This window comes from Rana temporaria, chromosome 2 (assembly GCF_905171775.1).
Source record: "Rana temporaria chromosome 2, aRanTem1.1, whole genome shotgun sequence".
Lineage (NCBI taxonomy): Eukaryota > Metazoa > Chordata > Amphibia > Anura > Ranidae > Rana > Rana temporaria.
In genome coordinates, this window is record NC_053490.1 from 132,884,990 (window position 1) to 132,910,679 (window position 25,690).

General features: G+C 43.3%; 1 protein-coding gene across 8 annotated transcripts in view; it reads left to right on the forward strand.

Annotated features, from left to right (window-relative positions):
- Positions 1-7,187, forward strand: part of IKZF4 (IKAROS family zinc finger 4) — a 46,862-nt gene extending 39,675 nt beyond the window's left edge. For all 8 annotated transcript variants that reach the window (XM_040341083.1, XM_040341081.1, XM_040341084.1 and 5 more), the window contains one exon: positions 302-7,187. In XM_040341083.1, the coding sequence (XP_040197017.1) occupies positions 302-1,005 (704 nt within the window). In that variant the 3' untranslated portion in view covers positions 1,006-7,187. The remainder of the gene's footprint in view (positions 1-301) is intronic.
- Positions 7,188-25,690: the final 18,503 nt, after the last annotated feature.

The following is a 25,690-nucleotide window of genomic DNA, read 5'->3' on the forward strand; positions in this document are numbered from 1 at the left end:
AAGTTAGTATGACATCGTTTCCAGTTGAGCAACATGTAAATGGCATACAAATCTTTAAACAAGTGAACACATACTGCAGGTTTGTATCTAGTTTAAGTGCACCTTTTTCTTTTCCATTTATATCAGACAGGCCCAGTTGTTATCGGCACCAATATTTTTGCTTTGCATTTGGAAAAAAAGGTTATTTGGTCTGTTTTGTGGATTGGTTGTACCTTAGCAATACAAGTCCCCATTAAGGGACTATAAGGATATGTTTAGCACTGCTGGGTATATTTACTTAAAGTTTTGCCATCTGTTTTAGGGGAGAAACCAATGCGACTTAGCCTGGCTGATCTTCCTTATGAAATGAACTCCAGTTTTGAGAAGGATATCGAAATGGTCCCACATCATCCTCTTGACCCCACTTACGGGAATGCTTTAGCTTTTGTTGGAGGACCTATGCGCTTACCTCCCACAAACTGCATCTCAGAGATCACCCCAGTTATTAGTTCAGTTTACACCCAGCTCCAGCCTATGTCAGGGAGGCCAGAGATGCCTGGAAATCGGGAAGCAGCAGAAGGCCATGAAGACATACAGGATGGAACACAAAGTCATTATAGAGGAAGGACTGAGCAAGGAGCTTCTCCTACCAATGGGTGCCAGGACTCTGCAACAGACACAGAAAGCAACCATGAGGAGAGGGGCTCTCAGGCCACCAGTAGCAGGCAAAGTCCTGCCTATGCCAAAGAGGACCAGAAACACCCTGAATCAGGAGTGATAAATCCATCGCGCTCTGGACCTGGCACAGCCAAAGAAACCCTGCGAGTACTGGGAGAGGATGGCGAGCCTGTTAAGGTATTCAAGTGCGAACACTGTCGGGTGCTCTTCTTAGATCATGTCATGTTCACTATACACATGGGTTGTCATGGCTTCAGAGACCCTTTTGAGTGCAATATATGTGGCTATCACAGCCAGGACCGGTACGAGTTCTCATCGCACATTGTGAGAGGGGAGCATAAAGTTTAACAGCGGGGACAGGGGTGATGTGAGGCAGCTGCTCTCACCCCTGCAAAAAAGAAAAGCAACGAGGCTCAATTGCAGCGGGTGGTCAACTCCGTTTTTGACCAGGTGCCCTCAAAATACATTTCCCTTGAAATGGTTTTTATCTTTGATTTTATAATCTGCGGACTAATGAAACACGGACCCTGTAAGCACTTTTTATTTTTGTTTTTCTTTGCATCATATACTTTGGCACTACTGTGTGTTTTTTTTTTTTTTTATTATTATACAAAGGAAAGTATATGTGATTGCATTAAGATTGGTATGCTGACCACGTGGTAGGTATTGTGGTTTAAAACATTAAATGTGTAGAATAAAGGCTAGTACAAAAGGTAGCAAGGCACTAGGTCCAAAGCAGTGTCAGATTATCGCATCTATCAGTTTCTTCAGCATAAAAAAAAAGCATATCGTCTGTCGCAGCTAGTAGATTACTTGTGTGATGAATTACTAATTCTCGCCTTTGCCAAAGAACATCTAGCTCCACCTTTCTCTTATTTAGGTACCCTAGCCAGGTCCATGGTCTCGCTTTTCTCCACTGCAATTAAAAAGCACAGCTTGATTTCCTGAACCACCCCAGCCTCCAAGGTAGACAATTAAAAAGGTTAGTTCACCTTTTAATGGTCCTTTAAAAAAAAAACATTCCCAGCATATTTCATACCACTCCTCTTCTGTTTAATTAGTTGCTCCTGCCCCCTCCTGCACGTGGGCTGCATGCAGCCTGCATGAAAAAAAAATCCTAGTAGCTGGTGAACTAACACTTTAAGGAACTGCACCACACTGGATAACTTTCTGCTCATTTTGTCTTTATCCTCCTGTCAGCAAGATCCCAATATTGGACTGTACAAATCAGTCTTCATCTGAGTCCTCCCTGACAAAGGATTACAGAAATATAATGTAAAGATGAAAATAAGGGTATTTATACTAGCTGTGTTTTTAAGAATATATGTAATGGTATTTAATGAAGACTTAATTCAATTTAAAAAGTAATTGTTAATATATGCTGGGAACTCTGAAGGTTTTATAAGGTTTTAAGTGGCATAGCAGGAAAATAATTACATTATATGGCCTTATAAATAACAAACACATCAGGAATAATCTTTGAGTTCCTTTTTGTGTTTTTATTTTAATATTTTTAAGTGGATCTGTATGTTTAGAATCCAATACCTGTTGTTAGTTTGGTTTACATATCTGTAAAGTCTTGTTTGATTTATGCACTTATAGCACCTTGCTACCCTTTGAGTTGTAGTTGTACTACAACACAACATTGAATGTCATGCTGTTATGGCTCTGCCACCAGTATGTAACTTGCGGAGGGGTACAATTTGACAAATGTATAAAAACTGAAATGAATGGCTTTTATTTCTGGCCAGACAAATTTCAACTGAGCTACCCCCCAACCCCCCCCCCTTTTTTTTTATCTAGCTGTGGGCTTTACATCAATTTTTATACTTTTAACATGATACATTTTTTGGGGGGTTAGCAACATTTAGCCCAATAGATCCAACACATATATTGTACATCTCTTGCTAGCCATTAGATGGTAGAAGATGTATATCTGTAGATATGATTGCCTTTCTTTGCTCAAATTGTTTGTTCATTTTGTATGTTCTGGTCTCTTAATTTCAATGTCCAGTCGCCTCCTGACTGCCAGTAAGGACTAGTGTTGCTGCACTATTTTTTAGACTAACTCTGGATACTCACGGAATAAGAGTAGCACCTTTTTTAAAAAGACTGTTTTGGTAGTTTGGGAATAATAGTTTACCCTTAAGCCTCAATATGGAATAGAATACTTCTGTCCATTCTGATGTGTTTACTCTTTGCACTGACAAAAAACTATTTGAGAATAGTTTCTAACTCGATAAACAGAAATCTGCTACCAAATTTTTTATTGAATGATACGCTTTTATTAGTCTTGCTTACTTTTCCAGGTATATTTATTTCCTTTCATTTTGTCAGACATAATGAAAGGTGAGCATTTGTCCCTGGGCATCCCTTTTTTTATTTTTTTCATATCGTGTGTAAATATGTTGGTCATAAAGGTCCCTATGTATTGACATGCGGTTACTAAAAACTAGATGTTCTATTCGGCCACCTAACAGTTTGAATCTGATTGGTGGTTGTGGAAAAGTAACACCTGTTCTTGGAACACATTGATATATAAGCCCCATAGAGCTGAGTGTACCCAACAACCTTCTTTTTTGTGTTTTTAATAAAAATAAATATTTTTGTAAGTCGATAAACAGTGTGAAGTATTCTACAGCAACTTCTTCAAGCTTCTATTTCACTGATTGGCTTTCATTAAAGTGAAATCTGTTTGCTTTGGTAATGCACTGTGTGTAAGACGGGTGTTCTTGTGCCGTCTTATGGAATCAGACCAATATTGCATTTCAGAGATGTAGTTAGATCAGCAAATTGTATTTGTCAGCTCAAACTATTTTATTTTTTTGTTCTTAACATGGTGCTTCTACTTTTTTTATTTTCTTTATATCGGAATTCATTTTTTTTTTTTATATGAGTATATGCACTTTCATCTATGTGAAAAAAATCCAAATACACCTAAACGTTCTGAATGTCTGCCCTGGCTAACATACCAGCGACATTCTAGCGATCGTAACCATCTCAGGCCCTCATACCATTTCATCCTCCTCCATTGTGCTGTTTGTGGTTAGGACAATAAAGTTTTAAATGGCACCATGGACGATTGCATTGCCCACTGAAAGAAGAGAAATGCACAAGGGCTGTTTCATAACTCTCACTGTTAAAGTAACTGGTGGAAAGCAAGTACAAAAACAAAAGCTGCTATTGCATAGTGTGTTCCACTGGAGCCACCAATGTTCCCATTTCTAAAGGTTTGACTGAAAAACTAAAAATGTTTATAGGCCAAACTAAGCTCCCCGACCCCATTTTGTTGGCCTGATGATTGGCACCAATCACTGTATTGTAGGAGACCGATGCCTTGCTTTGTTCTATATATCTAAAAGTAATGGATATTTAAAAGGCTCTGTCTGCAGATTCTAGCAGAGGAGGTGGTGGTGGTAAGAGCATGCTTTTTTCCCTACATGATTCCAGTTCAAAGCTGTCAAGTCAGGGCTTGAAATTCAGCATAATCAGCAAGGACCTGACACATTTTTGATAAACTTCTGTAGAAGGGACTTGCAACTGCTGATCAGTTTATTCTGACAGCGCTGGGTGCCACTGTCCGAATAGACTGTCCTGGTAGGGCGGTGGATGGAGGAGCGTTACTTCATCCACTTTTGTTGTGAACTAAAACAGTGTGTGGCCAGCTTGAGCCATAGATTTGCAGGCACATGCAGTTTAGTTCCCTTTTTGATGTTTCTTCAGGCTAAAGAAGTGTACAAACAGGTGCTGGATGGGGACAGGCACCTAACTCCCATGAGGTATCCCATGAACATAAGGGGGCAGCATAATAAAGGTCGTGACTTTGCAGCATCAGTGAGGTCAGCATCTAATCCATATTAGCAGGCTATATATATTTTTTTTTTAAAGCGTTTGTGTGTTTTTTTTAGCACCAAAATATTTTCACAGCTTGCCTCCCAAAGGGAACCTATGAAATAAGTGATGGAAGAAAATGCTACATGAATAATTGTAAAATATCCTCATCAGTTCTGATTCGCCAAATGCAACCAGACATGCTGCAGCTCAGTGGTCCTACAGAAGGCAGTGACAGTCATGCAACAGCTTGTGCTGCAATATAATAGTTGTGTGCTCTCAAAAGGTTTCCTTTTATTAAATATATTTTCTTTGACAGTTCAGATCAAGTCGCAGCTCTTTGATTTCAGTGGCACCTGTTCCAAGCAATGTAACTTAAAGGCTCCTGTGCTACTTTGCTGCAACATTTTTGCAGCTTGAATGTCAGTGTGTAACGTCTCTTGAAAGTCTCGCTTTCTTGACTAGTGTGAACTGAGCATTAAACTCCAGTCTTTTTTTGGAAGATTTTCTCTCTCTCTCCTATCCTGTTGACCGCTAAGTCATTGTTGTATAACCTAAACTTTTGAGGTGTAGAGCTACTTTTAGAGGAGGATGGGGAATTATATATCCAGCAGCAGGGTCCTGGTGGTCACTGGGACAGGAACTGAGGAGCAAAAGCGATACAAACCCAACTGAAAAAAAATCGATCCAGAGTTCGGTTTATCATTGATGCCTCTAAATATGACCTTAATTTATTAGACTTATTTTATATACAATTTGCACTAGACTATTTCAGAAATGAGGCTTCTAGAAAAAAAAAATACTTTAGGACTTTTAGTTAAATCCATAATTTCAAATATAAAAAAATAGCACTTGATGATCAGTAAACTGTGCTACATTTTTTTTAAATTGTGGCTTTATGCTTCTAAAGATTCACTATAATAAGTTTCATCACCACATATATCGAAAGGTGCATAAAACATTTTGTATACTGAATCGGAACTACCAGTAAGAACACCAAGGTATAAGACACACGGGGGGGGGGGGGGGGGCTACTCAATGAAGGGATGTTTTTTGAATATTGATACACTAGTGCAATTATAATTTTCTGGGCCCCTCAAGCAGTATTTTTGGTAAAATACTATACTTGCCTGAGAATCTTCACTTCATCACCACTCATTAAATGTTTCACAATCCTGCATCATGTCAGAGCAAATGATTAACTATAACACTACAGAAATGTGTACATAAAACACAGTGAACAAAAAGCACTATATAATTTGTTAAATCCAGGAAGTATTTTATAAAAAGTTTTCGCTATTTTTAATTATGTGTTTTTTTTTTTTATTTGTTTAAGTCTCCAGCAGCAAGTCATTTTTAGGAAATGGCGCATATAACCTATCCCTCCAAAGTAAGGCTTTAGGCTTTCACCAGCTTGATTTCCAGGCTTTAAACCAAAGGCTTTTTAATAAACCTAAAGATTTCACATTCCGCACATTTTAATTAACTTATTTGTAGGGGTATTTTTTTTAATAAAGATTTCTAAACTAAAGTGTGAAGAGAAGCGGTACAAAATGACCATGAGGTTGGTTTACTAAAGGCAAATAGACTACTTGGCTCTGGTGCAACTGCACTTGCATAGTAAATGAGGTAAAGCTGCACTTTTACAAAGAATACTCATGCAAGGGGAAAAAAACCTGCATGTGTGATTGATTGATGGAAGTCAGCAGAGCTTCCCTTCACTCACTAAGCTCTGGAGCACTGCCACTGCACTTGTAAAGTGCTTAGTCTATTCACCGTTAGTAAATCAATCCCCATGTTCTAGTTGACAGATTTACTAGCAGATTGCAGCTTGATGGCTTTTCTTACCACTAGTCTGAAGTAGGACTGTGCCAATATAAAACGCTCTCCTCCATGTTTGTCTTTTAATTAAAAAAAAAAAAGTGACCTTTTTAAGACACCCCCCCAGACTGCATCTTTAAGCTCTTCTCTCATGTAGCTAAAACTTTCGAAAAATGTGCTTGTAAAAAAGAAAGCGAATAATTTTGCCGTTGCCAAACACTGCTCTTCTGAAGATAATTCTCTGGCTAAAGTTTTTTTTATTTTTATTTTGAAACCAACATATCCAAGGATGTTGGTTTCCTTGGTCCTTGGCTGTCCCTGCTGGTACCTCCTGCCATTCCACACATCTGTACAGGGGACAGTAGTGAAATAAAGTTCCGTGGGTAGAACCACTTGCAGGAGACACAGCGGATCAACATTCCTGGAAGTGTCAGTCTCGGAAGAAACTTTGGCTGGGATTACTCTCCAGCAATGGTGCAGGCAGCAGAAGAGGTATGTATTTAACGGTTGGGTTGCTTTAAGGATTACGATAAAATGTCACGTTTTAAAAAAAAACTGATTTGAAGCCTCATTTACTAGGGACCCTAATTGGCTATTAGCGTTGTTTGTTAAATATCCCCTCTGTTCACTCCCTCACTATAATGTAGACCCCCTGCAGCTGCTTCTCTTTACTGCCTTGCTGATGCTGGCTATTCCCTGAAACTCAACCAATGCCAGCTTTTCCACTATAGGGAAAAGCTGGCATTGGTTGAGTTTCAGGGAATAGGTATGAGAATCAAGTAGTGTATGCTTATGTAATGAGCACTCATAAGTGACAAAATCTGGAGCTTGACCACAGACTTCTTCTGGCATTGTACTAAATTACTATGTAAAAAAAATAAAGTGTTAAGAAGGACTGTCTCGTTTTGAGGGCTAGAAAATGTCATTTGTGATCATTTTAGAAATAGAAAGTTTTCAGATCTTTGAATAAAATATGCCCTTTTTATGGCAGCTAACCTCAATGTGTCCTTCATATTTTGATAGCACTTGTAGGGCCTGCAGGAACCTGAAGTGCACTTTTCTAATCTGCATTAACGTAGTTCTTTTAAAGGGTGTTTGCTCCTTTGTAATGTTCCAGTCCTTGTGTCAGCAAAATTCTTTATACAGCACGATAAAAATGTGCTTTAGTAAGGTACTGTGTGCTCCTGCTTTACACTGTGAGCAAATTACTTTCATCAAGCAGGAGCTAAAGGTTTGAGTCTTATCCCCTGTACACACAATCAGACCTTTTTCCGACCAAATCCACATCGGAATTCCATCAGAGGAAAATAGAACATGTTCTCTATGTAAACTCCGATGGAATTCATCTGAATTTCCGATAGAATTACTCAGATGGGGCATACACACTGTCGGAATTTCCGATGGAAAAAGGTCAGACCGACTTTTTCCATCAGAAATTACGATCGTGTGTACGCCTCATAAGGGGTACTTGCACATAGGCTTATATCCCAGTTCCTCAGCTGAGAATTATAGCACTTCAGTTGGGTTGGAAGTAGCTGATTAGACATTTGACCTCACAGATTAATGTTAAATGGCTTGCACAGTTAAGTCAGATTTTACTGACTGATGAATTTTGGTGAATGGCCACATACGTATAATAGTGTACCCTAAAACTGGATTATGCAGAAAAATATGGTTTTCTTAAATTCTATACATTGTGCAAAGGCATACCTTTACCGTCACTATGATTGCCACAAAACAAGTATAATGCTGTATCATTTAGCGGCTTTTGTGATTTAGGGTTATCCTACTAGCGCATGCAACATCCATTCTGATTACTGACAATTGGTTTTCCTTTTTAAAAAGATTTGTATAAAGGGCCTGGTGCTCATTACTGAAACTTTGTTATAAAGCTGCCTTTTCCTTTTAAAATAATAAAAAAAAGGCTTAATATATGTGCTTGTTGTATAACGGCTTTAAAACAAACCAGAGAGAATCTACATTGCTGTGCTTAAGTTCATTTTTGCATAACTTTACTTTTATAACTTAATATGATCAAAAAAGTAAATGTTCCTACCATTTAGCACAAGTGCAATATTTCCAATGTTTTTAGATTATTATAAAAAAAAATTCTGACAATTTTGAAGTTTTTGATTTTGTTTGTTTTTTCCCCTTTTTTTTTGTTTGTTTGTGAGGTTAAACCTGCTTAAAATAAAAAAGTTGCTGCAAAGCGGTTTTTGTAACTGTAACATAGTGTAAGTAAACATTTGTGTAATGAAGATACTGTATGTTTTGTATTGTTCTGGCTGAAAATCTGTTCTAAATAAAACCTGAGTAATTTTATCATGTGCCGTTTCTTTCCAATATCGTACTACTTATACATAACACATTAGTAGGCAAGTTGTAGCATATGTGCAAGTGTCTGTCTGAAAAGGTTGAAGGCAGCAGTCTGAGCTCCAGGTTATTCAGACTTTTACCATATGGTCTATGGTTTTTCCAGCTCTGGAAAAGCCAAAATCAGAACTGCAAATGATTCTGGGGAAAAACCTGCTAAAAATGATTGTTTCACTCATTTTATATTTCTGCTTTTTCAGGGTGTACCTTTTTATTTTTTTTATTTTTTAAATTAGATTTTCAGTACATAAGGGCTTGTTCACACTAAATTACTAATGCTCAACAAACGCTCCTATAGCATTTGTATGGCATTAGTATGGGCGTCAGACAGTCGTCAATGAGCTTTAGAATGGGGCTTTTAATGAGCGTTAAATGCCCTATGTGCGGTTTCATAGCATTTGAGTGTTAAAAGTGCTCCACAATGGAAAATGACTCCACATCTAGGCGGACGAAATCGTGGCGTTTTGTTGCCGCAAATCGCGGTAAAAATAGCGGCGTTTTGTACCGCGATTTGCGGCGACAAAACGCCGGTATTGTCCGCCTAGATGTGCCCCAAGATGGCCCCCTCTATGGAGATGATTGCCATCTCCTAGCCGAACGCTCGAAGACGCCATAGAGGGACATCTGTTTTCAGCCCTCTGGCGGCAGCGGCATAGCGCTACAGGCGTAAAAACGCCTAGGTGTGAATGGGGTCTAACTTTAAAGCGCCGCAACCGCACCAATACCACGCCAAAAACGCCTGCCAGAGCGTTACCATAGACCTGTATGGGAGGCGTTGAATGGCTTCAAACGCTTCCTAATTCGACATGAGGCCTACATTTTTAAGTGACGCAACGCTAACACTTAGTGTGAACAGCATAATGGGCTGTCTATTGTATCATTGTGCACAGAAGGAAGGGGGTTTTTAATGCCTGTCAAACACCTTCTCTTAATGCCAGTGTGAACAAAGCCTAAAACCTTGCTATAACAGGATTGGCAGTTATTGCTAATTTTTCTTTTGAAGGTCTGATCTTGAGGCAGATCCAAAAATGTCCGTTGCATTTTGGGGTATTTTTTTTTTTTTTTTGCTTGATTCGTTAAATTAAAACACATATCCATGCATGTTGATGTATGTTTTAATATGGTTTACCTTTTTCCTATCACTTGTTGACTATGTGGGGGAGATTGAAACTGGAGCACTCAGAATCAGGTGCAGGTGTGCATGGTAGCCAATCACCTTCCTCCTTCAGCTTGTTCAATTTAAGCATTGGCAATAAAACCTGGAAGCTGATTGGTTTCAATGCAGAGCTGCACGCTCCAGTTTTAGTAAACCAACTCGTCATGTTGCTGATTTGATGTGCATTGATGCACATTTATGTCTATGTAATATGAAAACGCATCAGGCAAAAATGTAAAGGTATCAAACACCTGAAAATACAAAATTCCTAAACAACATATAAGTGTAAGTTCACAGTAGTGCAAAATCTTCAATCAAAAAAATTATCAAAGTGATGATCAAAAACATTTATAACAAAGTCCAATAAGTCCTCGCAAAGAAATTCAGTGCAAAGGTAAAACCACCATGATCTCCTATTGAAAATGAGTCACCAAGAATTCCACCACCGATGTGTCATCCGATTCACACCAGAGGGTAGCAATTCACCAGATCCTATTGGCCCCCCCCCCCCCCTATTCTCATGAGTGGGAAAATACGCTTAATAATCAGTGTTGTTCTCCTCAGTAAGCCACTCCACTTCTCCATCCCTCTTGCAGTATAGATTCTTATCAATGGGTATATATAAAAATAGAAAGAAAAGTACAATATTGTGAACACTCAGTCATTTATTAAAAACGGTTCACAGTTCACTCACATGTTTAGCATCAGGCATTGCACAGTTTGCTCATTTTTGGTGTGGGGCATACTCTGTGGTATTATGGACAGGGCACTCAACTCAGTGCAGCGGGCTCAGTGTCTAGCCTGCTTAGTGAATGTGAGAGCTAACAAACTCATCTACTATTTACACACACTAATTGTGATTTAAAAAGCCACAAATGTGGGAAATTAACCTTTTAATTGCCATTTTAACCAGTGTGTGCCACCTTCTGTGTCTGTACCAAGGCCAAACATTCCAGGGCATGTAAACTTTTTATCAGGGCCATTTGGATGATTTCTGTTTATCATTATGACTTAAAAAGGATCCAAAAAACTGTGAGAATAAATGGCTTTATGTGATTGCTATCCTTAAATAAAAACCTTTTTTTTATTTAAGGATAGCAATCGCATAAACGATCGGTCATATTTTCAATATTAATGCCAACATTTCTGCCAAAACATGCAAAATTTTGAGCACGACTGTACATTTGGGTTTAACAATGTGTCATCACCTGCAGTAGATCACAAAGGCAGTGCGTTTTGAACACGGTGCAGGAAGCACACATGGAACATGTCTTTCTTGTGCCATGTTCTGGTGTGAACCGGCCCTAACACCAGGACACTGCCTGGTGATCCTTGACTTCATCAGTGTTCAAGTAGATCTCCATCTCTCTAAGGTTGCCTACCCCTGCACTACATTATACTCTCACTACCCTAACACGCTACACTCGGGCTGCATTCACACTTCAGCGTTTTGAATCGTGGGCAGATTTGCCGCAAATATGCTCGCTATTTGAAAGCGCTGATGTGTGAATGACAAATCGTGGGACTTGCATTTGAGATGCCATTCGTTTGAATGACACCTCAAATCGCTGTGCGGGTCTGCTGTGATTGTCGCACGATAAACATACATCGCAGGAACCATGTTGCCCAAAAAAAGTTCAGGAGCTACTTTTGGCTAATATGCTTCCCATGATGTGTTTTGCCGCGATTTATCGCGGCAGACCCACGTTGTGATTTGAAGTGTCCTTTAAATGAACGGCATCTCAAATGCGATTTCTACGATTTGCCATTCACATAGTTACATAGTTAGTCAGGTTGAAAAAAGACACAAGTCCATCCAGTTCAACCACAAAAAAAAAACACAGTACAATCCTATACACCCAACTCCATACCCACAGTTGATCCAGAGGAAGGCAAAAAAAAACAGCAGAGCATGATCCAATTTGCCACAGCAGGGGAAAAAATTCCTTCCTGATCCCCCCGAGAGGCAATCGGATTTACCCTGGATCAACTTTACCTACAAATCTTAGTACTCAGTTATATTCTGTACATTTAGGAAAGAATCCAGGCCTTTCTTAAAGCAATCTACTGAGCTGGCCAGAACCACGTCTGGAGGGAGTCTGTTCCACGTTTTCACAGCTCTTACTGTGAAAAAACCTTTCCGTATTTGGAGGTGAAATCTCTTTTCCCCTAGACGTAAAGAGTGCCCCCTTGTCCTCAGTGTTGACCATAAAGTGAATAACTCAACACCAAGTTCACTGTATGGACCTCTTATATATTTGTACATGTTGATCATATCCCCCCTTAGGGGCAAAATTATATCTCTGTCTCTGGAGTCCATACCTCTCTTAATACAAGAAAGGACTTTGCTCGCTTTGCAAACCGCAGCTTGGCATTGCATGCCATTATTGAGCTTATGATCAACTAAAACCCCCAGATCCTTCTCCACTACAGATCCCCCCAGTAGTACTGAATGAATGAATGAATGAAAAATTTATATAGCGCGGCACATGCGAACTGAATCGCCTCTGGGCGCTTGTTGTTAGTGTCTCATGCCTTTCAGAAAAGCAGGGTTTTGATCTGCCTTCTGAAAGACAGGTGGTTTTGCTCCAACCGAATGCTGGTTGGTAAAGCATTCCAAAGCCTGGGGCCCTGGAAAGCAAACCTTCTTTCTCCTTTGGACTTGTATTTGGTTTTAGGAACCTTGACCAGATTTTGGTCGGTGGATCGCAGAATGCGGTTGCAATTGTGCGGTTTGATCTTGTCGCATAGATATCTAGGAGCCTTCCCATGGATGCACTTATGTGTCAGGCAGAGTGCTTTGAATGCAATTCTGTCTTTCACTGGCAACCAGTGAAGGGATCTCAGCGAAGGTGAGATTGATTCCCAAGATTTTTTCCCAGTCACAAGTCTAGCGGCCGTATTCTGTACGACTTGAAGACGAGCGATTTGGTACTTGGGGAGCCCGAGGTAAAGGGCATTTGCATAGTCCAGTCTGGAATTCACGATTGTTCCCACCACGACTGCTATGTCTTCTTTGGGAATAAATGGAATAAGTCTGCGTAGAAGGCGCATCAAATGGTGCGTCCCGCTGACTACTGACCCTATTTGTGCGTCCATTGTCATGAAGGTGTCAAACGTGACTCCTAGACTTCTGACTTTGGAGCTAGGGGAGATGGTCTGACCCAGGATGGGCGAAGGTGTCCAGTTTGTTGTCGGTTGACTCTTCCGACTGGCATTGAACATAAAGAGTTCTGTTTTAGCGCTATTGAGTTTGAGATAACTCTTAGTCATCCAGTTTTCTATTGAAGAGAGACATTTCTCTAATCTGAGATGATGATCCTTTTTTTGGCAGATGCGAAAGTACAACTGCGTGTCGTCTGCATAAGAGTGATAGAGTAGTTCTTGGCTACTGATAATATCAAAGAGAGGACGAAGATAGATATTAAACAGCACCGGTGATAGGGGGGATCCTTGGGGGACCCCACATGGCACCGCGCGTTTTTCTGACGTGAAAGATCCCAGTTTCACTGTTTGTGAACGGTTTCCGAGAAAAGAGGAGAACCATGGTAAGGCATCTTCTGAGACTCCGGCGACTTCTGTTAGTCGTCTCAGTAGCAATTTATGGTCTACTGTGTCAAAGGCTGCGCTTAGGTCCAGCAGAACCAGGAGGCACGATTCTCCTTCGTCTGCGGCCTCGAGGGCATCATCCCATATTTTCAGTAAGGCCGTTTCTGTCCCGTGTCCGGGACGGAACCCGGATTGAAATGGATCGAGTAGGTTGTGGGTATCCAGATGCTGTTGCAGCTGATTTACCACCACTTTCTCCATTATCTTGGACAGAGCATTTAGACCTGTTATGGGACGGCGGTGAGTTGGGTCCATAGGATCCAAATTAGGTTTTTTCAAGATCGGCAGGATTGTGCCCTCTTTCAGCAGGGAAGGCACTATGCCTTCCTTAAATGACTGATTTATAAGCTGTGTGATCGGAGGCGCCAGGATGTCGGCACATTCCTTCAGTAGCTTGGTGGGAATGATGTCATTGGGTGCTGTGCTGTTGCGCAGCGCACCAATGAATTTTTTTGTGGTATCAATGGAGATGGGTTCCAAAGTGAACTTAGTTGATTGTAGAGGCGTTCCGTCGGTGTTTTGATTGAAGAGGGGGCTGAGTGGAGTATTGTTTTGCCGAATACTTACCCAAATTTTTTCAATTTTGTTGATGAAGAAATCCGATAGTTCATTGCAGAACTCTTGGGTGTCTGAAGTGGGGACTTCAAGACATCCCGGATTCATGGTCTGGGTGACCATCTTGAAGAGTTCACGTGGGCGATTCATTGCGCTGTTAATCACCGTGGAAAAGTGAAGTTTCTTGGCTTTGAAAATTTCCTTGTGATAACGCGTTGTTACTGCTTTGTAGAAGTTGAGGCGGTCTTCTGAAGGACTTCTTATCCAGGCGGCTTCCGCCCTTCTGCGCTCTTGCTTCAATAGCGACAGCTGGTTATTGAACCAGCTGGACTTTTTTGCCCGGCTGCGGACTTTGCGCTTTGGTGCTGCTAAGTCGGCTGACTGTAACAGAGCTGCATTTATGGCATCCAATGTATCTGAGGCTGCTAGCTGAGGAGGAATAGCCCCAATTCGGTTTCCCAGGGTAGATCTGAAGAGTTCCGAGTGGAGCTTCCTCTGAGATCTAGCCCAGTGTATTGTCACCGGCATGGGTACTTTCATGACTAGTGGAATTCTGGGAATTATGAAGCTAATTGCATGGTGGTCTGTCCATGGCAAAGGTTCAATACCCAGAATGTTTATTTTCAGATTTTGTCTGAAAATTAGGTCGAGAGTGTGACCTGAAGCATGCGTGGGTCCGCATATAAGTTGCTGAAGACCTAACCCTTCCAGGTGGTCGATGCAGGCATCCGCGATGGGATCCTGTGAGGAGTTGGCCCACAAATTGAAATCCCCGAGCAGCAAAAGATGATTGCTGTTAAGGGAGTAAGTGGATATGAACTCCGTTAATGCTGAAATCAAATGCGATTTTGGCCCAGGGGGCCTATAGCAGAGGAGAATGTGAACGGTCTCCTGAGAGTGAGCTTGAAGTTGAAGCGTGAGGGTTTCCATAAAAGGTAGAGGATTTTGAAGGACCGGTTTAGTGATTGCAATATGAGACTTATGAATCACCGCCAGGCCTCCTCCTCTTTGCCCTATTCTATTTTCCGTTAGGATATGATAATTTGCTGGTACCAGTTCTCCAAGAATGGTGTTGCAATCGTCTGACAGCCAACTTTCTGTAATGAAGAGGCAGTCTAGATCGTTTTGTAGTAAGAAATCATGGATTTCTGATCGGTGTTTAACTGCTGATCTAGTGTTAAGCAACGCACATGATATGTGCTTGAGCTGTGTTGAATGGTTGAAATTTTTGATGATCGATCGTCGATCGATTCTCAAAAGTTGATCTGATTTTAAGGCTTTTTTGGTGACGGCAGGTAATATTGTTGCGAATTGTCTCAGACCCCAAATGGTTTCCGCAGAGTATCGCAATTTAACCATTGTTGCCAGTCACCGTGGGCGGGGGTGGGGGTGATTGGTGAGAGAGGATTCGCAGAATCCTCGCTCTCAGCAATCCTTGGTCCAGAGGAAGGCAAAAAAACCCTGGGCAAGCTGGCCAATGTGCTGCGGCAGGGAAAAAAATTCCTTCCTGATCCCAAAGGCGATCGGCTCAAGCCCTGGATCAAAGACAGCTGAACTTAATGAGGGGAAAAAGGGGGGGGGGATGCTGGGTGTCACTGTTGCTGGGGTGCACCAAGATGGCCGCCAGGCAAAGATACAGGACCCAGGCTGGGGGGGCAACCAGGTTGGTAAGAAAATGATTCCACCGATCTGGTTGCTTAGCAGGGGGGTGGAGGGGACCTCTGGGGGTGCAGGGGCGATAATCAGAAAGACCCGCACTATTGGTGGCAGGCGCAGGGAGAAAACGGACGGAGCGCCGGTAGGCCGCGGCTGAAGCCGCGGACTTTCCTGAGGCGCGGCGGCCGCGGAAAGTAGCAGGCTGGCGCGGGCGTGTAAAAAACGCCGAGAAGCGCCGAAAATACACCCAGGTGGGGTGTCTAGGGGCCACCACAATCGTGGGTGGCCGTGCGAGTGGGGATGCCGAGCCCAAGAGGGGAATAGAGAGCCGCAGTGAGGGGTCTGAGGGACGGCTGCCCTGAGAAGGACGGCCGTCAGTGGTTCCCCTGGATGGTAGGCCCTGAGAGGCAGGGTCTTACCTGCGGCGAATGAAGGAGTCCACGAGGAGAGAAGAGAGCTGGATTCCTGGATTCCTGGTTCCTAGTAGTTCCTAGTAGCTGTTCCCTGTGCAGGACAGGTAATGGTAGTCTGCCTAGTAGCTGACTGTCAGGTCTGGGTGGGAGCAGGCTCGTAACGGAAGGTCCGAAGCACCCTACTCCACCTCTGACACTGACTGACTGACTGACTGACTCCCCCTAGTATATATGATGCATGCATATTCTTAGCCCCCAAGTGCATAACTTTACATTTATCAACATTAAACCTCATCTGCCACTTAGTCGCCCAATTAGACAGAGCATTGAGGTCGGCTTGTAAATTGGAGACATCCTGAAAGGACGTTATTCCACTGCATAGCTTGGTGTCATCTGCAAAGACAGAAATGTTACTTTTGATCTCGGACCCAATATCATTTATAAATATATTGAAAAGTAAGGGTCCCAGCACTGAACCTTGGGGTACACCACTGATAACCTTGGACCATTCAGAGTAAGAATCATTAACCACGACTCTCTGAATTCTGTCTTTCAGCCAGTTTTCTATCCATTTACAAACTGATATATCCAATCCTGTAGACCTTACCTTACACATGAGCCGTGTGTGCTGAACTGTATCGAATGGTTTTGCAAAATCCAAATATATCACGTCCACAGCCACGCCTCTGTCCAGGGTTTTACTTACCTCTTCATAAAAGGAAATCAGGTTTGTCTGACAACTTCTGTCTTTCATGAATCCATGTTGTCTGCTGCTTAAATAGTTTTTTTCCAGCAAGAACTCATCCATGTGGTCTTTTATTAAACGTTCCAGTATCTTCCCAACTATAGAAGTTAAACTAACAGGTCTATAGTTACTTGGTAAAGACTTTGTTCCCTTTTTAAATATGGGCACCACATTGGCCCTGCGCCAATCCAGTGGTACTATTCCTGTCATTAATGAGTCCCTAAATATTAAATACAGTGGCTTTGAAATGACAGAGCTCAACTCACCTAGGATCCGTGGATGGATGCCATCAGGTCCAGGTGCTTTATCCACCTTTATTCTGTCTAAATATTTCTGGACCATATCACTTTTGAGCCATTGTGGATTTGGGGCTGTGTCACTCCCACCCCCATTTTGGACATGAGCTCCCCCATGCTCCATTGTATACACAGAGCTGAAGAAAACATTTAATAAATTTGCCTTCTCTTTGTCCCCTGTCACCCACTTATTTTGTAAGGGGCCTACATGCTCAGACTTCACCTTTTTACTATTAATATATTTAAAGAATTTTTTGGGGTTTGTCCTACTATCTTTTGCAATCTGACGTTCGTTTTGAATTTTTGCATCCTTGATTTCCTTTTTACATATCTGTTATATTCTTTGTAACATTTAAACAACACTAGTGTTCCTTCATTTTTATAATTTTTAAAGGCTACTTTCTTATTGTTTATAGCTTTTTTAACTTTTACCGTGAGCCACATAGGTTTTATTTTTAGCCTTTTAAACTTATTGCCCATGGGAACATACTTTGCAGTGAGGTTCCACACAGTCTTTTTGAAGAATTCACATTTCTGTTCTGTGTTCAGCTGTGCCAATAGTCCCTCCCAGTCCAAGTCCTGGAGAGCAGCCCTCATCCTTGGAAAATGTGCTCTCTTAAAATTTAGTGTTTTAATATTTCCTGTATGTATTTCTTGCTTATAGTTAACATTAAATGAAATCATGTTATGATCACTGCTACCCAGGTGTTCCTTTATCTGAACATTAGTAATAAGCTCTGCATGGTTTGAGATTATCAGGTCCAACAGAGCATCATTCCTAGTTGGGGCCTCAATAAACTGCACCATAAAATTGTACTGCAATAGGTTTTTAAATTTTTGTCCTTAATTGTCCCAGAAGTGCCATTAATCCAGTCAATTTCTGGGTAGTTAAAATCCCCCATTATTATCACCGTCCCAGCCCTTTCCATCTGTGCAAGGAGCTGAGTCTCCACCTCCTCATTAACATTGGGTGGTTTATAACAAACTCCAATGATTAATTTTGAACTACGCACATCTGTATGCAGTTCCACCCATAATGCTTCAGCCTCATCACACTCTCCATCAAACAGGTTCTCTTTCACGCTTGCTTTGAGGTCACTTCTCACATAGAGACAGACCCCTCCACCTTTCCTTTTTACCCTGTCTTTCCGAAAGAGAGCATAGCCAGGAATATTAATAGCCCAGTCCTTTGAGGATTGAAGCCAAGTTTCAGCAATACCGATTACATCATAGCTCTCCTCATGCACCAGAGCTTCCAGCTCACCTGTTTTGCTTGGCAGATTTCTGGCATTGGTGAACAAACACTTAAATGTATTGTTACATTTTTCTCTGGTGTTTTCAATATAATTTATAGTAGTACAAATGGAACTATTATTTCCAATGGCTGTTTGCAACATGGGAACTTTCTTGTCACCTGCCATAACCCTCCCCCCATCTATCCACATTCCACTCTCCATTAATGTCTGACCACTAACTGACCTGTCTGCTCGATGTAATTCTAATTCACCCTCCCCCTCAATCCTAGTTTAAATACTCCTCCAGCATTCCCATAAACCTCTCCCCCAGCACAGCAGACCCCCTTCCATTCAAGTGCAAACCATCTTTAGCATATAGGTTGCACCCCAATGAAAAGTCAACCCAGTGCTCTAGAAACCCAAATCCCTCCTTCCTACACCAGGTCTTTAGCCATGCATTCAGCTCTCTAATCTCCCCCTGCCTTTCCTGTGTTGCGCATGGCACAGGCAATATTTCAGAGAATATCACCTTGGAGGTCCTTCCCTTCATCTTGCAGCCTAGTTCTTTAAATTGATTCTTAAGGAGCTTCCACCTTCCATGTATACTGTCATTGGTTCCAACGTGGACCAAGACAGCTGGGTCATGCCCAGCCCCTCCCAGTAATTTATCTACCCGGTCCACCACATGCCGAACCCTGGCACCAGGGAGACAGCAAACCATTCGGTTGAAGCGATCCTGGCGACAAATTATTCTATCAGTCCTTCTGATTATAGAATCCCCTATTACCACCAACTGTCTAGGCCTACCTGCACTCCCCTCCCCACCTCTACTAGATGGGTTGCTCTCCCGGCTGTTAGGGGTAGCAGTAACATCTAGGGCTGCCACCTCTGTGTTTGCCACCTCCACATCATCACCCAACTTGGCAAATTTGTTTTGATGCACAAATACAGGACTGGCCTTCCCTTTCTTCATGCCCCTTCCACTCCCTCTAACTACATTAACCCATCTCCCTATCTGATAATCCTGACTTGCCCCTCCACCCTCCACATCAACCTTACTGACCACTTGCTCAGCGAGCAGAGGACCCCTTTTAAGGTTGTCATTTCTACCCAGTGTTGCAACTTGCTCCTCCAGATCTCTAATATGAGCTTCCAGAAGGGCAACCTGCTCACATCTGTCACAGCGGTATCCATCTTGGAGCTGTTGCACCAATTTTGCATACATGTGACAAACTGTGCAGTGAGCAAAACCTTCAACCCTGCTAGCACTCATTTCCCAGTTACAATATAATTACTTGTATGAAGATTAAGATGATACTTACAGTTTTAGAAGACTCCTGTCTTAACTCTTGTTTTAAACTCTTCCACTTGTATTCAAAATTCCACTTCTGATCAGAAATTCCACACCAGATCCACTCTCAGCAAGGAGCCAGCTCTTATGGAGTTTTTACAGACACTTATATACTCACCTGTTAACAATTAGACACCCCCCTGTTAACAATTAAACACTCCCCTTAATTAGCAGAAAGAAAAAAAAAAGCTGTTTAAAAAGTGTCAGAGAAAAGAGACAAACAATTCAACACTTCCAGCAGAAACAGTTAAAAGCAGCTAAAAGCAAATCCTGGTTTTTAACTCTTCCACTTGTATTCAAAATTCCACTTCTGATCAGAAATTCCACACCAGATCCACTCTCAGTAAGGAGCCACACATCAGCGCTTTCAAATTGTGGGCAGATTCGCAGCAAATCTGCCCGCGATTCAAAACGCTGAAGTGTGAATGCAGCCTCAGAGTCACAATAGCACATTACCTTCCTAGTAGCAAACTGAGCCCTGCTCTAGCTGCACTCCAAGAGAAAGACATAGTGGGCCAAAGTTAAATACCAGAAAATTGAGTAAGGAACACGTATAAAAAGTATTACAATTTTTTTTTAAATAAAACATACAAGTACAGACAATTGGTAGTTGATGAAATCGGAGTGCAATAGTCATGTTACAATAATACACAGCTAAATTCTGAAGCACTTGGTGGGTCTCAGAAGTGAAGTCAAAAGCAAGTTTATGCAATAAGTACTAAATTTGTAAAGATGTAAACAAAAATAGGAAAACAGAATGACAGTTGTATAATTGGGACAAGCGGTCCGAAATAATACTTACAAAATAACCAACTGGCAAATCATACCACAGATCAAGATCCACCTCAAACAGAGTCAGCGTCTCCCCTCAAACCCCTCGCATGTCCAGAGCCTCAAGGTGGGTGAAGATTGTAGACATACTCTCAAGCCACTAGTAGCACAATGATCACCACTAGAGATTTAAATAGTAGGGTGCATCACAGTATAGTGAGATAAGCTAATGGTCATGGATGCTGGGTAGGTGCACGAACATCAAAGCCCATGAGGATCGGTGAAATGGCGAGTGACCCTGGACAACAAAACATATATATTTTATTTTAAGTTTAAGACCCGGTTCACACTGGGGCGACTCGTCAGGCGACACAGCCGCCTGACAAGTCGCGTCCCATTGTAGTCAATAGAACCGTTCTAATAGGAGGGACGCAAGTCGCTCCGACTTAGAAAAAGGTTCTTGTACGACTTTGGGGGCGACTCGGGGCGATTTGCATTGACTTCTATACAGAAGTCATTTTGTAAGTCGTCTTCAGGTTGCCTGGCCGAGTCGCCCCCGAAGTCGTGCCGCCCCAGTGTGAACCAGCTCTTAAGGTATATGCTGCCACTATATATAGAGACTAGAAAGTATGGGTCAAAAGTGAATGTCGTAAAGCTTGCGGTCTGGAAATGTGTAAGAGGGAGGAAAAACACCATGTAGGAATGACGACACTTGATGCCAGTATATAAAATCTGGGGGGTCAAGTTGCCAAATGCGCATGAACAAGTAATGAAAAGATGTATCAGAGTGTGGGTGCAATCACACTTCATTACAAAGCCTTTGTGGTATCGAAATACTGCAGTGTTTGTAAGGTTGGATTCACACCTTTGCGTTTTTTTGTGCTTTTTGCAGATTTGCTACAGTCCGTTTACCATGGTTTCCTATGGAACACGTTCTGTAGTGCAAATCTGCAAAATGCAAAAAGCACTAAAAATGCATAGGTGTGAATCCAGCCTTAGACAGAGCCTAGAAAGCAGTAAGGCAATCATATAGTACAAACAGGACTCGCTTTAAACTGGCAATGTATGTGAGAACGCCTTCCCTGTAGAACAGTGTGCTCCTGGCTGTACAGCAAAAGACAAATGTTGGTGTGGGTCTTAAAGCGGAGGTTCACACAAAAAGTGAACCTCCGCTTTTTGGATCCCTCCCCCCCCCCGGTGACACATTTGGCACCTTTCAGGGGGGAGGGGGGTGCCCCTCTGAGACAGGTATTTGCACCACTTCCGGGTCTGATCTCCGCAGGGAATCCAGCCTGTGACGTCACCCCCCCTGCTGTCTTCTGGGAAACACTGTTCCCAGGAGAGAGCAGGGACCAGTGACGGCGCGCCGCGATCCTCGCACATGCGCAGTAGGGAATCGGGCAGTGAAGCCGGCAGGCTTCACTTCCTGATTCCCTCAACGAGGAAGGCGGCGGAAGCCGCCGAGGACCGAGCGATTGCTCAGCCTCGGCTGCTGACATTGCGGGCGCGCTGGACAGGTAAGTGTCCATTTTTTAAAAGTCAGCAGCTGCCGTATTTGTAGTTGCTGACTTTAAAAAAAAAAAAATTGGCGGAACCTCCGCTTTAAGTACCTGGGCTAGTTTAGCGGTGTACGCTCCGGGAGGGGAGACCATCCAATTCCCTAGCTTTCTAGGCTCTGTCTTACAAACACTGCAGTATTTCAATACCACAAAGGCTTTGTACCGATGGTTGACCCCCCTGGCTGCTTTCAAAGACCATACTGATAGGAGGTCCGAGGCGGTGACCCACTCCATGTTTCCCATGCTAGGGTCTGCATTGCAGCCTTTTTTGGCTGCAACCTTGGTGTCTCAGACTCTCACTGAATGGGCAAAGGTTTTGCACCAGACTGTGGAGGAGCATCCGCTCCCTCCTGAGTATGTTAGGCTGGCCGACCAGTTGATCCAGGGCCTTGTATATGTCTGTGATGCTACCCTGGATACAGCCCCCTTGATATCCAGAGCCTCTGTTTCTGCGGTAGTGTTGCAACGCCTGATTTGGCTGAAATGCTGGTCCGCTGACCAAGCATCCAAAAAAGCTTTGGCAGATTTACCCTTCAAAGTTGGGAGACTTTTTGGTACCTCGCTGGACGACATTATTAAGGATGTCACTGGAGGTAAGAGCACTCTCCTCCTTCAGTCCACCAAGGGGAAGGAGCCTTGTCATAAGCCACGTCCTTCCTTTTGCATGCAGAAACTGTATTTTCGTCAGTCAGGGCCCGCAGGTAGACTCTCCCAGGCTGACAAAGGCTCAGCTGGGGGACAGAAACATCCATTGGTGCGTAAGCCAAACAAACTGGCATCCAAACCTGCCACCACATGAAGGTTTGCCCCTGCCCGACTCATGGGTGGGGGGACGGCTTTGCAGGTTCACGACTCGGTGGACCTCCCTGCTCTCCGACCAGTGGGTCTGCGAGGTGGTCACTTTGGGGTACAAGATCAAGTTTCTTTCCTGTCCGCCAAACAGATTCTTTCCCTCAAATCTCCCTCTCCTTCCGGCTCGTCTGTCTGCCCTATTGGGGGCAGTGCAAGACTTGCCAAGTTGCGGGGTCATTTTACCTGTTCTGCAGGACGAGAGGTTTCAGGGATTTTATTTGAATCTGTTTGTGGTCCCGAAGAAGGACGGGTCCGTCCAATCTTGGACCTCAAAGCCCTAAATGCCTTTATGAGAATACGGAAGTTCCGCATGGAATCCATTCGCTCGGTGGTGGATGTGCTCCATCCGGGGGACTTTCTGGCGTCCTTGGACATCAAGGACGCATACTTGCATGTCCCAATTTGCACAGGACACCAGGAGGTTTCTGCGCTTTGCAATCGGGAAGAGCCACAAGCTGATCGTGGTCTTCTCCTTTGGCCTAGCATCACCAACGAGAGTTTTCACCAAGGTGCTCGCACCGATTCTAGCTTTGCCGAAAGGCATTGCCATCGTGGGCTACTTAGACGATCTTCTTCTGAGAGCAGCTTCTGGCTAAGAATTAGAGGTGGATGTGTCTATAGCCATCCAGACCCTCTGAGAATTCTGGTGGGTGTTAAACATCCAAAAGTCGGTCCTGGTACGCATTTGGAATACCTGGGGTTGATTCTGGACTCCGGAGGCGAGAGTCTTTCTTCCCTTGGAAGAATTGCAGACTCTTCAGTCTGCGGTGAAGCTGTTGGCATCCCAAAAATGGTCGTCTCTCCGTTTTTGCATGCGAGTCCTGGGCCTGATGGTAGCTTCCTTCGAGGCGGTACCGTATGCCCAATTCCACACTCGAGTATTGCAGAGGGAGATCCTGTCCAAATGGAACAAATCTCCATTGTCTCTGGATCACCAGATTCAGGTAGGCCGCCTAGTCAGAGTCTCTCTGAATTGGTGGCTGAGATCCCCGGCTCTTTGGTCCGGGAAGTCGTTCCTTCCCATCCACTGGACGATGATTATGACGGACGCCAGCCTCATAGGTTGGGGGGGCCAGTCGACCCAGGGTCGCTGGACTCTAGAAGAATCCCATCTGCCGATCAATGTCCTGGAATTTCGGGCGATCAGGCTTTGCCTCTTCTCGTGGTAGAGGAGGTTGCAAGGTCGACCAATCAGGATCCAGTCGGACAACGCCACGTGGCTTATTTCAACCATCAGGGGGGAATACGAAGCTCGGCTGCAGCATCAGAGGTTGCTCACATCCTACGGTGGGTGGAAAGAAGCGTGCCTTCTCTTTGTCGGTCGTCTACATTCCGGGCATAGAAAACTGGCAGGCAGACTACCTAAGTTGCCAGATGCTGGACCAGGGGGAATGGTCATTGCATCCGGAGGTGTTTCAACTCCTTTGCAGGAGGTGGGGCATACCGGACGTGTATCTCCTGGCCTCTCGCCTCAACCGCAAGGTGTCCAGGTTCGTGGCCAGGTTCAGAGATCCCTGGGCAGACGCGTTAGTGGCCCCGGCACATCCTAAAGAGGTTATGCTACATACTTTAGACGTGGTACGTGCTTTGTGGGTGTACCTGTCTGTTACAGCTCCGTTTCGGAGGTCTGACTCACTATTTGTGTGGTTGTCTGGTCCACAAAAGGGCCTGATGGTCTCGTCGGCCACCATTTCTCGTGGATCAGGCAGACCGTCATACAGGCCTATGCTCTTAATGGGCGGGCGCACCCCTTTTCAGTCACGCCACATTCAACCAGGGCAATTGGTGCTTACTGGGCTTTCCGACATCAAGCGTCTGTCTCACAGGTGTGCAAGGCGGCGAATTTGGTCGTCCATTCATACCGTCTCAAAATTTTACAAGGTTGATGTGAGTGCATCTTCAGATGCTTTCTTCGACCGCAAGGTTTTGCAGGCAGCTGTTTAAAGTTGCAACTCCTCCGTTAAGGAGCTCTGCTTGTTTTGGGGTGAAGTTGTTTGTTTTTACTGATACTGTTGCCACCCCTCGTTTTTTGACGCTGCTTGGGGACGTCCTATATGTCAAGACTTGTGAAGGCTGTGTCCGTCCATGGACAATAAAAAAATAAAAAATGTTGTACTCACCGTAAAATCCTTTTCTCTGTCGTCCATGGACGGACACAGCACCCACCCCTCCTTTTAAGGGTTTGGGACTGCCCCCTAGGCGGGGCTGTTCAACTCTGTTAAAGTAACATGTATTTAAATATCTAACATGTTCTGCCTAGTCCAGGAACAAAACTCATATGTCAAAACATGTGAAGGCTGGACGACAGAGAATTTAGCTTTATTCTATTGTAACATGACTATTGTGCTCTGATTTTATCAACTACCAATTGTATGTACTTGTACGTTTTTTGTAATAAACTTGTAATAATTTTGATACATGTTCCTTACTCAATTTTCTGGTATTTAACTTTGGCCCAAAAAATCCCTGGGGCACTCCTCCATTCTCTCCTTTGTATTTGGGATGTGGCCTGGTTTTCCAATCTATTATCTAGCAGTTGTCACCATCTAATTTTTCTAGCTCCACTCCAACAACACACTGAAAAAGGTTCCTGTGGGAAGGAACCTTTTATAGTGTGGGTTGAAACTATGAGCCATGATTGGGCAAAGTCATCATGACTTTGTCCAATCATGGCTCTGACAGTGCTCTGTGCCTTGACATCGCTTCATCGAATTAGGGCCCTGGAATCCACTGTGCAGCGCTCAACAGGTGAACATCCTACTGAGCGCCGCCCATAAGTTCAGGTGTCAGCAAAACAGGCGATGTTCGGA